Below are 15,125 nucleotides of genomic sequence, written 5' to 3'. Positions count from 1 at the left end.
AATATAATATATCTTACAGCAATAAGATCACTTTCGTTATAAAACTACATATGCATTCGCTTTAAAAAATTAGAGGAATTTTCTGAATTTTTCTCATAATTAGCCTGCGCGCCACCTGCCACACCCTAAAAATAACCGGCACGAATGACGCATAGATAAAGACAAATATGGCCGACGGATATAAATGAGAAAAGTTGCCTTCATTTTGACTTGCTTAGACGCGTTCTGAAAGTAAAAAAATCTAAAGATGTCTCACGAAGCGAAAGCCGCGGAGCTTATGGCCGAGGCAGACAGAAAACTGAAGTCTTCTCAGGGTTTTCTAGGCGGATTTTTTGGGTTAGTTTGTCTTGTTTTTCTTTCAAAGTCAGTTGTTTTTGTCGTTCGTTCCAACTTTCAAATCTATTGTCACGCCAATTATCATGTACACGCAGCGATTTGTCGCAGTGAATGATATTTTGTACACATAATTTCAAGTATTAGTAGTAATATACCATCTAAACATAAGAGTTCTACACAAATACAACACAAATATGAAATATATGTGGAAATGATTTAATTGTTTATTGTGGCAATTGTGGGGATATTGAAAGGGTCAAAAGAGTAGTGAGTGAACCAGGAATCGAGAGGGGTATGTTTGACCCCTGGAGTTGCTTTTTCTGCAGCATTCTGGTTTTGATCTTATATTTATGTTATTATAACTCTCCTCTAACCAACCACGATCTTCATATATTTCTATAATAGTATTACCAAATCAATTGTCATTTGTGATTATGTTGATCTAGAGGTGGAACGAAGAAAGAAGAGGCAGCTGACCTCTATGTCCGAGCTGCAAACACATACAAACTGGCCAAGAACTGGAGTGGTGAGATGTCCTCCATAGTCCCTCCTGTTACAACAAAGAATCTACCAACAACTATACCTGTACCTTTTCTTCAGGAAGAGATAGCCTTTCTTTCTCCCTGTTTCAAAGATTCTGTAGTTTCAGAAAACAGTCTGAAATGAATCATTTTCCTTGCTCTCTTTTCCATTCTTCGCCCATTTTTTTTCTCAGGTGCCGGGAATGCATTCTGCCAGGCAGCACAAATCCAACTCAACTTTCTAGCGAACAAGCATGAGGCAGCCACTCAGTACATTGATGCTGCTAACTGTTATAAGAAATCTGATAACGATGGTATGAAAAAGTTCTTGAATTCAACCATTCTGCATTTGCAGTCCAGCAGGGATTAGAAAGACAAACTCCACTTGCTTGCAAACATTTTCAATTTCACACATTTACCCCATAAAGCACTGAAAATAATATTTTCCCAACAATTTTCAATCTTCTGCACTTTATAGAAGCAATCAGCTGTTTACAACAAGGAATAGAAATTTATACGGATATGGTCAGTCCAGCGTTTGCGTTTTGTTAAGGCCTTTTAACCACAGGAATATTTTCTGCACGTTTGTTTTGCCATTTCCCAAACAATTCTTATTCAAAAACACATGCGCTTTTTTTAATCCTGAATTCGTAAAAATTTCTGATTATCAGGGTCGCTTCACGATCGCCGCCAAACAGCACATGGCTATAGCCGAAATTTATGAAGGAAGTGTCATAGATTTAGAGAAGGTACACTCTTTACGCGACGTGGATGCCGACACAGTTTCCTTTCTGCCTGTGAAACGATTTTCTTTTAATTCGTTGCAATAGGCAATCGCTCATTACGAACAAGCGGCGGATTTTTATCGAGGAGAAGAATCGAATAGGTAAAGAGCATCGTCTGTAATGCTTATCTTCTTGAAATGAATTGTGAACTATGCCTACGATGAGACCTCAAGTTCAACTCCAAAACAAATTTTATTCAATTACCGTTTCAAATACAAGTCACAAGACTAGTTTGTTCATTAAAAATGACGGATGGTCTTATCTGTGCAAAAAAAATGATCCAGGGACAAAATGGGACATGTCGCAGCTCTCGGAAGCTTTCGTCCAATTGGATAATGCTTTTCTATGCTTTCTAAAGAACGAAGCTATGCTATTGGTTGAAACAGAAATGTATTGTAAAGTTCAGCCAATGAAAATCATTCTTGCGAGGAGCTGCGACACTACCCGGGAGGGGGGGGGGACAAAATGCAACATCACAGCTAAAAAAAGCATCTAAGAATGAGCACAACTGTAAAGTTTGGTCGAAAAATTTTTCAAAACGTAAAAAATATTGCCCGGCAAAGTTTTCATATTTTGTGTACATTTGTATATTTCCCGAGAAAAAATAACCAATTGTTATTTTTACCGCCGTTAAACTGTTGTTATCGCGATGGACTGCAATTTAGTTTCTTGCCCTGGTCAAACTTTGGTTTACAACTCTGTGGTTGCTCCATCTTTCGATATTTTCTTGCAGTTCTGCCAACAAGTGTTCACTGAAAGTCGCGCAGTACTCTGCTCAGATGGAAAACTTCGAAAAAGCCATTGAAATTTACGAACAAGTATATATATAAACAAATCGCGTTTTCGTTTGCCACGAGCATAATAATCGATAAATCACCGAATAAAATTGTATTCTGTCATTTCAAGCTTCAAATTCTCAGATATTTCATATTTTTCACCCCATGCTTTCTCAGGTCGCAGCCGACGCCATCGAGAGTTCACTGTTAAAATACAGTGCGAAGGAATATTTCTTCAAGGCGGCGTTGTGTCAGATGTGTGTTGACATGTTGGAAGGGCAGAGAGCTGTGGACAAATACTGCGACATGTACGCTGCTTTCCAAGACACCAGAGAATGTAAACTGCTCAGGGTACGTTTGTACAACAATTCCTGCATCTAATACTTCAATTCGATGGTTGTATGACCGTGCAAAGTCGGACATATGGTCTGGTAATTCGGCATATTTAAAAGCTTCTGTAATGGGATTAATGAACTACAGACTTTGCGAATCAGGTCGGCAGATTCCTGATTTCCTCTGCACACAAAAAACAAACACTTTTATGTTATTTTGAAGGCATTACTTGAAGCTCAAGAAGAGGAAAATGTGGAAGCATTTACGGAAGCGGTAAGGAAATTTTTACCGATTTTATCTTTTCCCGCCTTTTTTGAAAGGACTTGAGAATAGTGCCAGAGAACCGTTTACACACGCATCGCTTTTGCCTGGGTACTAAGCAGTGATTAACTCGATGTTAACTTTCTACCACTGCTTTCTACTTAGGTGAAGAATTACGACAGCATTTCAAGGCTTGATCAATGGCTGACTACAATTTTATTGAAAATAAAGAAAGGAATAAGCGAGGAACCCGAAATAACCTGAACATTAAAAAATAAACCTTTACTTTTAAAGCATTGATGAGTCAACTCCACTGTAAACGAAATCTAACTACTGTAAATGAACAACGTACAATCACATAAAAAGTCGGGTTTCCATCAGCGATATTTTTTTCGTTCGAACCGACATTTTTCTTCTCTTTATTTCGCGCGAAAGAAAAGTCGCAGGGTAATTTTTCAGATTGTGTGTAGAAAGCATTAGGCATATGAACTAGTTTACTGGTGATAAATCTAATCGCGATCTAAGAATGTTGTAATTCTAAGAATTGATTGTCAATTTACTTTCTAATGAAGCCCATATTGCTATTTTTTGTGTTTTGTGTAGAACATCGCCACATCTGTTTTAAACTTGCCGACTTCATTAAATTTTTGAAAATCAACATTCTGTTCTGCAAAACAGACACCCAACCCAGAAATACCGATCTACCAGCCTAGAATTTAGACCTATCTCTCACTAACTCAAGAAGACTGGAGAGAGATATGGCCGCGCTAGAGAAGCCTAGTATCTAGGCTACGCTCCACCCTTTTTGCCAAGAGGTGTTTTCAAAGACAACATGCGTGGATTACAGACTCAGGACTTTCCTTGCGATCATCGGGCTAATGTATATAGAGCGGCTCGCGTTTAATAACAGTTAACTATGCTTAAAAAAAATCTTCATTGGCGCGCTAACGTTGCCGCTGTACGATTACATCGCTGGCTGCAAACTAAATTGCCAAAGTAAATTGTTGGCACGTTCACACGAGTAAATTAAACTTGTCAAGGAAAAACTTGGCATAGAAAATTTGTCTTAGACACCACGCCCTTCAACCTCTCTGGGTACGGGGTTACACCCTGTCTTTCAATACCCCAGAGCATGCGCTCTGCCCCAAAGCAAATCGAGAGACCACATCAACATAACTGAGATTAATATTAGAACTAGCTACATAAAATCACTTTGGTGTAAAATTAATTTACTGGACTATACCTTACCTAAATGAGCTAATAATTTCGTACTACATAACTAACTTCTAATTGTTCTGCTATACATTGGCAGCTAATAACGGTTCAATAAAATATTCGTCTTTCACTAAATATATATCACATCTGTTTCAGTCGAAGATTCGATCGAATTTCTGTTCATACAGGCATTTTAATTGCGTTCAAAACCGTGATTCTGTGGAACACAGTGCTTGGAAAATAAGACGAGACCGCATCATTTGTTTGTTTTGTCTCCCTTGGACTAAATTCTATGTTTTGAAACCCGAAAAAGATATCTCAATCATGCGGTTCAAAATTAAGTGGTGTTTTACTCTGTCAAGTGCTGTGGTTGACATCCTTATTAACCAATTAATTGTAAACGATATAAATGGGGATTCTTGGAAGCCGATGACAAGATGAACACAGAGACCCACTCAGAGTTCCTGCCCGCGTATTTTAAAATCTTGCGGGTCGCCGGATGGGCGACAATATTTCCTTTTTTGACCTAAGTTTCACGCCTAACCTTAATGCAGAAAATGCCCAGACGAGGATGCCCAGAAATATAAAGGTAATTTGCGAATACAAGGTAATTTGCGATTCACTCGACGGTATTTCCAATGCACTGTATTTCCCAAAACAGTTTCCATCGTGCAAATATTATCTTCGTCCGTTTTGTGTTAACCAGATTTATACATCTCAGCAACTGCGTGCAATCTGCTTTATTTTTTCCATCTCATTTCTTCTTGTACACAGTTTCTTCGTTTTTAAATAACCCCACTTCATCGAAAATATTTCTCTAAATCTTCAAACGCTCAACGCATCCAGAAATCAGGCTAACGGCTGCATCAGTGCAAATGCAGACCGGCAACCCATGATCCAGTCTTCTCCCTGTTGCTCCCGATATCGACCAATCAAAGTTCAGTACAGTCCACGTCTATTTCAGCTTCAAAGACCTCACCGCAAATCGAGCCGTTTCGACTCCAGCCGGCACAGTCTAGTCCATTCAGTTAACTCCTCCGTACAGCTCAGATTTAAGGTCCTTAGTGCGTGCAAGAATTTAATCAGTGATTTTAAAATGGCAAGTGTTAAGGTCAATCGTATCGAAAATTTGGAATCAAACGATGCATTATGACACGTTTTTACAACACGATGAGCACAAATATTGCTTGCAAAAAATACAACGGCACGTTGCGAAAACTGTTTACAAAGTACAAATCCTCGAGCTTAGAAGCCCTCGAAGTGGCAGTAGGCCTCAAGCGAGGACAGAATGATGTACATTATCCAGAGAAAGACAAGGAATATGGTGGTTGGTAGTTTGTACTTCATCGGTCCGCCCAGGACACCACCGACCGCGGGGTGACGACGCAACATTAGCACGAATATTGCCGTGATGGCGAAAATGCAGAATATCAGCACGGAAAACCCGAGCGAGCCCGCGGCTACCTCGAATTCCGTCCCGCGTATCGCGTGGACGATGGCCGCAAGTGACCACGCGAGACCGACACCCAAGAAGACATTGACTGAGTTACTTCCGGTAACGTTACCAATCGAGGAGTCTGCGTACTCGTCTTGAACTGCCGCAACCTTGCTGGCGAATGTGTCTGCAAAAAAAGATGAATGAGCAGCTTGTTTCAAAGTGAAACTACAAAGGCTAGGTTTCTTAGACCATACGGTCAGCTCACCTGGTACGCTTGTTCCCAGGGCCACAAACGAGATGGCGACGACACTGTCCGACAATCCGATGGTGCAACCGAAATGAGACGCCAGATCACCGATAAACATCGTCAGGATACCGATCCAAATAATAGAGACGACAAAACATGCCCAACCGCTCCAAATATCTGTTGGCGGAACCGTGGCAAAAAGAACCTTCCAGAATAAGGTTAAATAATGCATCAGATAATCCCCGTACGTCGGGGGGGACGGTTCCCCGCTGTCGTCATCGTCTTCGTCATCGCCGCCGACCGTAAAGGCGTCGGAGAACTGCTCGCGCCACGACGACGTTCCGACGACCAACGCCAGATTGGCCTTCGCCAAAAGTCGGTCGACGGTGTTTTTGAATTCTTTGCTTTCAGTGATAGAGACTTCGACGGTCTTGATATCACCTTGGGAGAGAAAATGAGAGGTTCAGAAATAGAATTGAATAGCCCATAGCCAGGAGAAAAACAAGTGTTTATGCATAAAACATAGCGAGTTTCAACTGGAGATGAAATCAATAGAAGTCCGTGTTAAAAAGCTAGACATGAGACTTCTAAAGAAATATTTACATCATAATAATGAAATAAAGAAAAAAGGCCCCAAATTTTTTCTTCTTAACAAAGTTATTCGACAAAGTGTAAAACCAAACTTCATTGCCTGACAATGCACTCACCCAATCTCGGTTTCCCCAGTTCTCTTATTCTCTCCTCTTCGGGGGTGTTTCCCCCGGGTGAGGGAGGGGGTTGCTCCCCATCAGCTGTCACCACATAAGGCTGGCCAAGAGAAACCTGAAATGTTTCCTTCTTCTCATAATCTTCGTCATCAACAATCACGATGTGGATATCTTTACTAAAGATTAAACGAAAATCGTTTCTTTCAGGAATTGGTTGAAACCTGAAACCATTTTTCAATTCACTTAACATGCAAATTCCTTTCAAATGTTTATGAAGAAAATATCTCAATTCCATTTCGTCTATAGTCCATGGTTATCTACGTACGTTGCATATTTTAAGAACAGGATATCAGAAAACAGATATTTTAGGTCACATTACAACACGGGATCACACATTTTGGAATGTTGTTTGTTACCTAATTTCACGTTGTGTTTAATATCGCACAACAACGGGTACAAGTTAACAACGATTGTTTCTGCCGTTTCACAATCACTTTGATCCCCAAACCTTGGAAATTTTCATGCTGTGTACGACAGTGAAGGTACAATCTTCGACTGCTGTGAAGCACACGGTACATCCAATATTTATAGCTCAAGTAATTAAATTTCACCCCCAATTTAAAATCAAATTGTATGCAATTACAGTCGCTTTCGGAGCCTGACGTGGAATGCGACTGTCGTATATTTCATCTTCACGGCGGGCCAGCGGTGCCGGAGATAATGAAACTAAATAAGTCCTGACACTTCAATCACGAGATTCTACCAACTGGGTGACATTTAAACAAAGTCATCTCCATATACAGAGGGGACACTACAGGACGACTGTTTACCTATGAAATAGCTCATTTTTGACTTTGTTATTTTGCCCCCGTAAATGTGGATTTAAAATAGTTGTAGTTGGACACAAAAGGCTGAATATAGCAACAACAAATGTAGTTGTAGTGAATGTAGAAATAAAAAATATATTCACCCAACATAGTCCATGCATGTATGCATATATAGCTATCGTGATTTCAACTGAAAATGTTTTGTTCTAGTTACATGCTGCTTGTATCTCCAAGATTTTTATCACTTTATTTACTGCGTTTGGATCTATATATTAAAACCCCACTTCTAGGTGGGATTAAATAAAATAAATCTACGGCAAAATTAGAAAAAGTGTTCTCTTTTTACAGAGTTTACGGTTTGCATTACAGCATTAGCTGTAGCACTTGGATGCAAATGCGATGGCAGAAATTGACGTATATTTGAAATGATTAATAGAATTTTTAAACCGTATACTCAAGTGAACCTAATGCGGTTAATAGCATTTAAGATAACAAAAACAAACTCATTAATTAAGAAACCTGTGTGAAAACTCGCCCAAAAAGTTGGCCTGACAAGACTCAACTTACGTTTAAGACTGCTTGGCTGTTCTTACTTAAAAATTAAAAATTAAAATGGGGAACATTTTCGGCCAACGCAAATATAAACTTCATCAAGGCTCTCGGCCATTAATGCATGGGGCGTGATATATTCAAGTCAATTTAGATTCACAGGTGAAATATAATCGCCAAAATCCATATTTTGTATGCGAATTCAATTCGCAGCATCTCTTAGAACTGTTCACGTTTCATGTCATTTGAAATGTATTGATTTTTATAGATCAGCTGCATACAATATGACGTCCATTTCGACTGACAATTTGCAAAGAACCGCTGCACGATAAGAGAGTAATTGTGTTGTAAATGATCGAATTTAAACGGTATCGCCATTAGCATTCTAATTGGTTACATTCTGAAACGTAATGTAGGTTTGAGAGAAAAGAATGGTCGGTGCACTTCTGAAATATTTAGAAGATGTTCAAGGTGGTCACCGCAAGAGTTTAGCCTCGGAAGAAAAAAAGAAGAAAGATTACAAAGATTTTCTGGCTTTTTTTCAATGTTTACTGAAAACACACTATCTGCACATATGCCGAGCTCAGCTGGCTATTTCAAAAATTCATGTAAATTTAATTATATTTGTGAAAAAACATACACCCAAAATAAGCCTAAACAAAACAAACTAATTGAAATCTGCAGCGAGGAAAGGATGTGAAAAAATTGCTTTGCTCATTAAGGGTGTACAAAAAAGTAAATTAATTTTTAGGCCACTCCCTTGAAATTGGATTTGCAGTCTGTACGCTGTACTGCTATTGTGGTTTTGCCCGAACATAAACGAAGTTTTCGCAGGCCAATTTTATCTCGGGAAACCTTGTTTGGTTTCATAAAACAAGATCTTCCTCAGCGCAGATTTAGATATCATTCATTAATCATAAAGATTAATAATACGGAATGTTTTTGATCCGTTAAGTGGAAGTACACTATGCTATTGAGAAAAATCACCTGGGAATACTTTCAGTTGTCCAAGCCACAGACGCATTTGAAAAAGTTTGGCAAGCTAGCATTAGATATTGGCTTAGCAGTGGGCCGCGATAGTTACTAAAACCACACGCCTCAAGGCGAACTATACCCATGCATAAAGCCCAGTTTTCCACTAGGCGAATTCATATCGCGCGACGCGAAGCGATATCTGAAATCCAGTGATGTGATTGGTTTGCGAAAAAAAACTCGCCGCGATAAAGTAGATCGCTTCCTACTTTTTATCTGTTCGCGCGAACTGAAATTCACCTAGTAGAGAACGGCTTTACTCAAGTATAAACAGCAGTTCCATGCCGTGAATGCAATATAAGGCTAGTGTATTTGTAGGCATAGTGGCTAGGCTACGCCCTGTACGAAATTTTAACTATATTCACTAAAAAATACCCCCAAAAACCTCTTTCGGCTTATGAAACGAACTGAATGTAACGGACTTGTCTATATCAAGACTGGCGTTCAATTTCGGAGTCAGAAAAATATAAATAGTAATAATAATAACGGCACGGTAACACGAAAATGGGGAACTGACAACTTCTTACAAAAAGGCTCTTTGCTTTGTTCTGAAATGAGACATTTTGGCTTGGCAAGCATTTTTCTGTTTCTATAAAAAACTAAAAGAGTATATATGGCTTACTTAATATTGTATATTTGAAAAAAATGAAAGTGAATTGTAAACGATTGAGCGATGACACGAAAGCAGTCAACAACTGTCATCAACAACAATATTTTGTAATGAAAATTTAAATGTCCACTGCAAATATGTAGGAGTCATGCACAATGAATTATTAAGAAATGCAACAAATGTTCCGAATTATTCTGGTAAATAGCGAAATGCAGAAAGTGACAGTTTATCGGTTGCGTCAACTGTCAATATTGAGCACAATAATAGCATTGCAATGGCCAATGTATATACGTTATACGTTGCAGATGTTTCTCCCAGTTGTTTTCCCTATAAGCAGGATTTTATACCATCGTGCATGTTATTCAGACGAAATCTGTCAGTGACAGTGATTAACATCTTGTATTTGGCGTCAATTCACAGCGACTTAACATCAATCAAAGTGTGAAAATTGCTTTGGGAACTGATTTTAATATCGATTGCGCGAAATAAATTGCATTAGCACTTGGATATAGTACACATGTTTTCGTACAACAAAAAAGCGACTCTAAAATATTTGTTTCCGCCATTACGGAGCTTATGTTCGTCATTAAAGCGCTTTGCTCGGGCGTGTGGTCTTATTAGAATTTCCTCCATCATATATTAATAATTTGCATCAATATTTTTGAAAGACGGAATGAATTTCTTCGTTATTTTGTCTGTAAACTAATTGATTAAACAGCGGTCGGAATTAACCCAAATATACATGAGCGGTGCTCCAAGTGTAAAATCGTATTCACAATTTGTACAAATCAAAAACAATCGCGCAATTTAATTCTCCAAAAGTCAAAACAGAAAACACAATATTGATAGCATGCGATGATGAAAATGGGCGTGATGTTTTTAAGAGCAAAATATGTGTGAAGCGTATCAATTATTGAGGTTGTTTCTTTTCAAAAAGTGAGCTCATTTAGCCGACGTTAACGAATCGAATTTTGTAATCATCGGAAATATCCAAACTCCCTCCACGTATACACATCTGTCATGATTCCCAGGCAACCGATTTTTTTACGAAATAACTCTCAAGTTTAATACATAGGCACTGTCAACAAAATCTTCGAGATATTTAGACACCAAATCGATGTTATTTCAAATGACTGTTTTGATTTCTCAACGACAACGCTTTGGTTTAAGGCCGGTAACTTTCGATGCGGATAAACGACACACAAACATTTAAGATTAACCGGATATGGCTTGTCAATTCTCTTGGAAAAAAAACAGCATGACAGAACATCGATAAGTCTTTACATTTATTTATCAGTAAGAGAGACAGGATGATGATTTTCGATAAAAAAATGCTGGCATGATGCGTGCAATTAAATTGACCGCATACTCAACGGTTCGGCGAAATGTTGCGGCTTGTACAGTTTGATTTTGTACAGATATAATGTCGGCACATACCACGTTCAGTCGTGTACAGAATGCTCTAACGAGCGAACAACTCTTAGCGTTTTATTGCCCTCAAAACTGAATGCACAACGACGGTCGACAGATGTTTTTCTACATCCGGCCAAACGTCGTGTCAAAAATTTCGGACGCATAAAAGAATTGTGGGGCAAGCAAACACAAGTCCCTTGAATATGTTTTAAATAGCATTATATATTAAAGAACAAAATATAATTCGTTTTTCAAAAGAAATCTTTTCTATAGAAATGACGCCAACGCATGACCCAAAATTTGCATTTGGAGGTAAACAAGTCAAGTATAATGAGGAATGTGAACATGTATGTATTTAAATACAGTTAAAAAACCGAAGACTTATTTTCTAGATTGGAAAGTGATAGTTTGAGAGGCATAGTAAATAAACAAAATATTTTCACGGCTAGCGAGGCGTACATATTATAATTGCATCACGCCCTTTTCTAACCTCAATTAATATGGTTAGAATTTAAAAAAATATATCACGGGAATTAAAAAAGCGTTCGTCTAGTGTGATTTATTAGCTGCATGGGAAATTCAGCGCGAGGATTATTCTCAACGAACGAGCAGAATCCAGATTTGTAAGTTTCCAATCTGAGAAAATTAATACCGGCTCATTTGTGGTTGAATATTTTTCTTGCATTCAAATGTAATAGTACCATGTAACAGAAAAATGTTTTTAAATACCTGTATTCCTCGTTGTCAAATTCCATTTCGCCAATAGCGTCTTCGAAGGCCTCCCCACCTCCTTTGGCTGTTCCCTCCATGGTGTGGTACGGCACCCTGACAATCCCCCTCGCCCCTTGCTGTCGGACCACGGTGAGGACCACGATTCGATCGGCTTCGGGGACGGTCTTGCTCTGCTCCTGAAAGGTGAACACTCCAGGGTAATCATCGTCAAGGATGACAATCTCAGCTGTTGAGTTATGGCCCAGCACCCCTGCTGTGCCATCATAATTCTCCGGCTTTCCGTCCGACCCTGCGAGACGAATGTTGCTTAAACGCACGTTAAAATGTTCGTCCTCTTCAAAAATATCGTCATCGATTATCGTCACCGATATGGTTTTCACTGTTTCGCCTGGTTTGAAGCACAACGTGCCCTCGGTTCGTTCATAATCCTCGCCAGATTTCGCGGTACCGTCCTCTGTCTTGAAATCAACATACACGGTATTGTTCACGTCACCTCCCGCGCGTATTACGGTCACCAAGAGGTTCCCACAACTTTCAATACATGTGTAATGCGGTGGGTCGAAAAAAACGTGTGTTACATGCTGTTTCTCGAGATCTTCGAGTTCGTTAACCTCCACATCGACGTCTGCAATCGAGTGAGCGGCTGCCTGCTCTAATTTCTCGTGCTTTGCCTTCAAAACACTGCCGCTGCCGACCATTTTGCGCGTCGCTTCGATCCGGTAGAATGCACGACTTTTCGGTTGTGCTTTTAGGTTTTCCTGCTCCAATATACGATCGATCGTCTCCTTGTCTGCATTCGGATTCTTTTGCCGAATATCTCGAACGACTTGAATCGCTTTCATTTTCCTTTCCTCGGTCAAATCATGGCTCAGTAGCTCTGATTCCTCGTCCAGGTCCGCGTTCACGTCGCCGTTTTCCATGTCGTAAGACTTTCCGTCAAGTTCTGTATTCCGGCTATAACCGTCTTTTGTTTTGACTGCAACGACATCGTAATCTCCGGTCTGTACGACTACAACTCCCTGCCGCTTTTGCCGTCGAACTCTCTTCCTAAGATAACGGTAGAAGTTGAATTTACGATCGGCGCCCCAAGCTATAATAACTAACAGAGGAAAGAAGGCAAACGTAAGCAGACCTTCCCAGACGCTTACGATATTGGGAGAGCTGACAGCGACGATTATATACAACCAAATATATGCAAACAGCGAGCATGTAGCAGTCACTGCGAACACTTGAATATGCTTGATCTGCCTATGATCATCACACGGGATTGAATACACGCAGATTGCAATAATCACGAATAAATTAAACGCTGCTGAGCCTACGATAGTGGAAGGTCCAAGTTCCCCGGCATTGAAGTTTTTCCCACAGACTTCAATGACAGTTAGCAATATCTCGGGAGCCGAAGAGCCAAGCGCCATCAGTGTTAAATTCGAGACAGTTTCGTTCCATATCTTCACCGTAACGACGCGTAGTTTTCCTGTTTTCTTATCCGTAATTGTGATGTCTTTTTCTTTCGACGTAATTATTTCAATTGCTGCCATAAAGCGATCAGCGATGATTGAGACGCCGAGGAAGAAATACATAAGTACAACACAGTAAACAAACGCTCTTGCGACTCTTATTCCAGTCGATACATCGGCATCTGGATCTCCCCAAGTCGGCAGAACTATTCCTTCTTCGCATCTTGTATTCAGTCTACAGCCGCCATCTGAGTTCGTATCGTTGGCCGCTAGACTTCCCTGACTATACAACAGTAATAGCGCTGAACAGGAGAGAATACGTAGCCAAATTGCCATTACACAATATATCTCTTTTTTGAAACACTTTGCTTTGCACAAGTAACACTCGAATACTACTTAAATGCCATAGTTTGTCGTTCTTTAGCGAGCAGGCGGTTATATATTCTTGTGGCAGCTGAAATACAACGGTGTACGCCAGCCGAGATGACTGCAACACAAATGATTATCAATTCAAATGTTCTGACAGATAACGTAAGGTGTTATTCCGTCTGTCAACTGCTAAAATCGAAAGAGGCAGGCGATTTACAATTCAGGTTAAGACTAGAATGTCTGTCGTTCCATAAATCTTTATTGTCGCGGAGCTTTCTTTACTGCAGCTGGTTGTGACCGAGTCAGCCCACATATAAGCTCTCTCGACAAATGTAAATATACAATTTAAACCACAATCATTTATGCAAACCCCCGAGACCGACGCGCATGCGTCGTGCAGAGAGCGTGCAATTACCACATAAAATAACAAACGCGATTCGGCCTATCGCAAGCGGAGAGTGGAATCACAACAAGCGCGATTCGCGCGTAGAACACTGCTCTTGCAGATTAGATGTAATCATTGCGAATAACTATCGCTTAGGCGCACGGGAATTTTGCCAGTAACCCCTGTAACTCACCGACAACTTTCGGTCTCAATAAGCGTACGCAAATCTTGTTCGAATTTGTAGCGATTAATTCGCTTGGAAGACCTAATTGTTTCATTGAATATGTCAAAGAAAGCAACGTAATGCTTAAAGATGTTGCCCATTGTGAATGCTTGACCCCTTATCACCTTCGCAATAAAGGCAAGCGGGCCTAGATGTTTCTAAAGGTATCCTAGTGACACAAGCTTTGCGGCTATATCCCTGACCCTGCTCTCTCGAATATCACAACACCGACTGACCGACTTCGGTAAACAGTATTTCTGCCATGCTTACTGGCCCATAAACGAAGCGTTTAAATTATGTAGGCTTGCGATAACAGCTACGATTTTAATATTTCAAAAGGGCTAAGAAATATTGTGACCCCACGGGTGTTCGCGAGCTTCGATTAGCGTTCATCGGTTTATTGATTTCCGCCACCGGGGTCCATCGACCCTGGGAGAAATTTGCGCGCGCGTAAATACATGAAAACTACATTTTCTGTTAGCTGACTAAAACGTAGTTATGGCTTTACGTGGAATACTATAATTCCTCCGCATAGGGACGCCAGTTTTAATGCAAGAGTCGCTTTGAAACGTCGCAAATTCCTTTCCCAACGGGTAAATATAGGCTACAGCAGATTGCTTATAACGTTTTGCCATCTGTCTGTCAGAATGATCTTAAAAGGCGGACACTGTGTTGTGGCATCTCCAAGGCATCTATTCGAACCCAATTCCCCAGATTTCCTTATCTGTAGCGAGGCCAATGCCATTAAGATAGGATTAAGCACAACAGATAAGCTATCATCAATCCTATATTCACATTCAAATGAAAATATTATAGGGCAAGAAATAATCTGTGATGAACTACATTGCAACTGCTTGCTTGTATTCGTCTCTCGGCTCATCTCAGAAGGATGCCGCGATGATTTAT

At 40.0% G+C, this 15,125-nt stretch overlaps 2 protein-coding genes across 2 annotated transcripts; one reads left to right on the top strand and one right to left on the bottom strand.

The window, feature by feature from the left end:
* The first annotated feature begins 154 nt into the window (after positions 1–154).
* Positions 155–3,598, top strand: LOC114519952 (alpha-soluble NSF attachment protein-like). Its single transcript, XM_028540141.1, has 10 exons — positions 155–336; positions 783–862; positions 1,052–1,171; positions 1,336–1,382; positions 1,529–1,606; positions 1,688–1,743; positions 2,376–2,460; positions 2,596–2,769; positions 2,974–3,024; positions 3,178–3,598. Exons 1-10 carry the CDS (start codon positions 248–250, stop codon positions 3,274–3,276), a joined length of 879 nt encoding a protein of 292 aa, XP_028395942.1. The 5' UTR covers positions 155–247; the 3' UTR covers positions 3,277–3,598.
* A 622-nt stretch (positions 3,599–4,220) lies between these two features.
* On the bottom strand, positions 4,221–13,943 carry LOC114519917 (sodium/calcium exchanger 1-like). The gene is made up of 4 exons (XM_028540091.1): positions 11,780–13,943; positions 6,620–6,795; positions 5,931–6,353; positions 4,221–5,849 (listed from the first exon to the last, which is right to left on the bottom strand). The coding sequence occupies exons 1-4, from the start codon at positions 13,576–13,578 to the stop codon at positions 5,473–5,475; spliced, it is 2,775 nt and encodes a 924-aa protein (XP_028395892.1). The 5' UTR covers positions 13,579–13,943; the 3' UTR covers positions 4,221–5,472.
* Between the last annotated feature and the right edge of the window lie 1,182 nt (positions 13,944–15,125).

This window comes from Dendronephthya gigantea, unplaced genomic scaffold (assembly GCF_004324835.1).
Source record: "Dendronephthya gigantea isolate DGI-Jeju-01 unplaced genomic scaffold, DenGig_1.0 000015F, whole genome shotgun sequence".
Lineage (NCBI taxonomy): Eukaryota > Metazoa > Cnidaria > Anthozoa > Malacalcyonacea > Nephtheidae > Dendronephthya > Dendronephthya gigantea.
The sequence above is the reverse complement of the archived record's forward strand: the minus strand, read 5'-3'. Positions and strand labels throughout refer to the sequence as shown.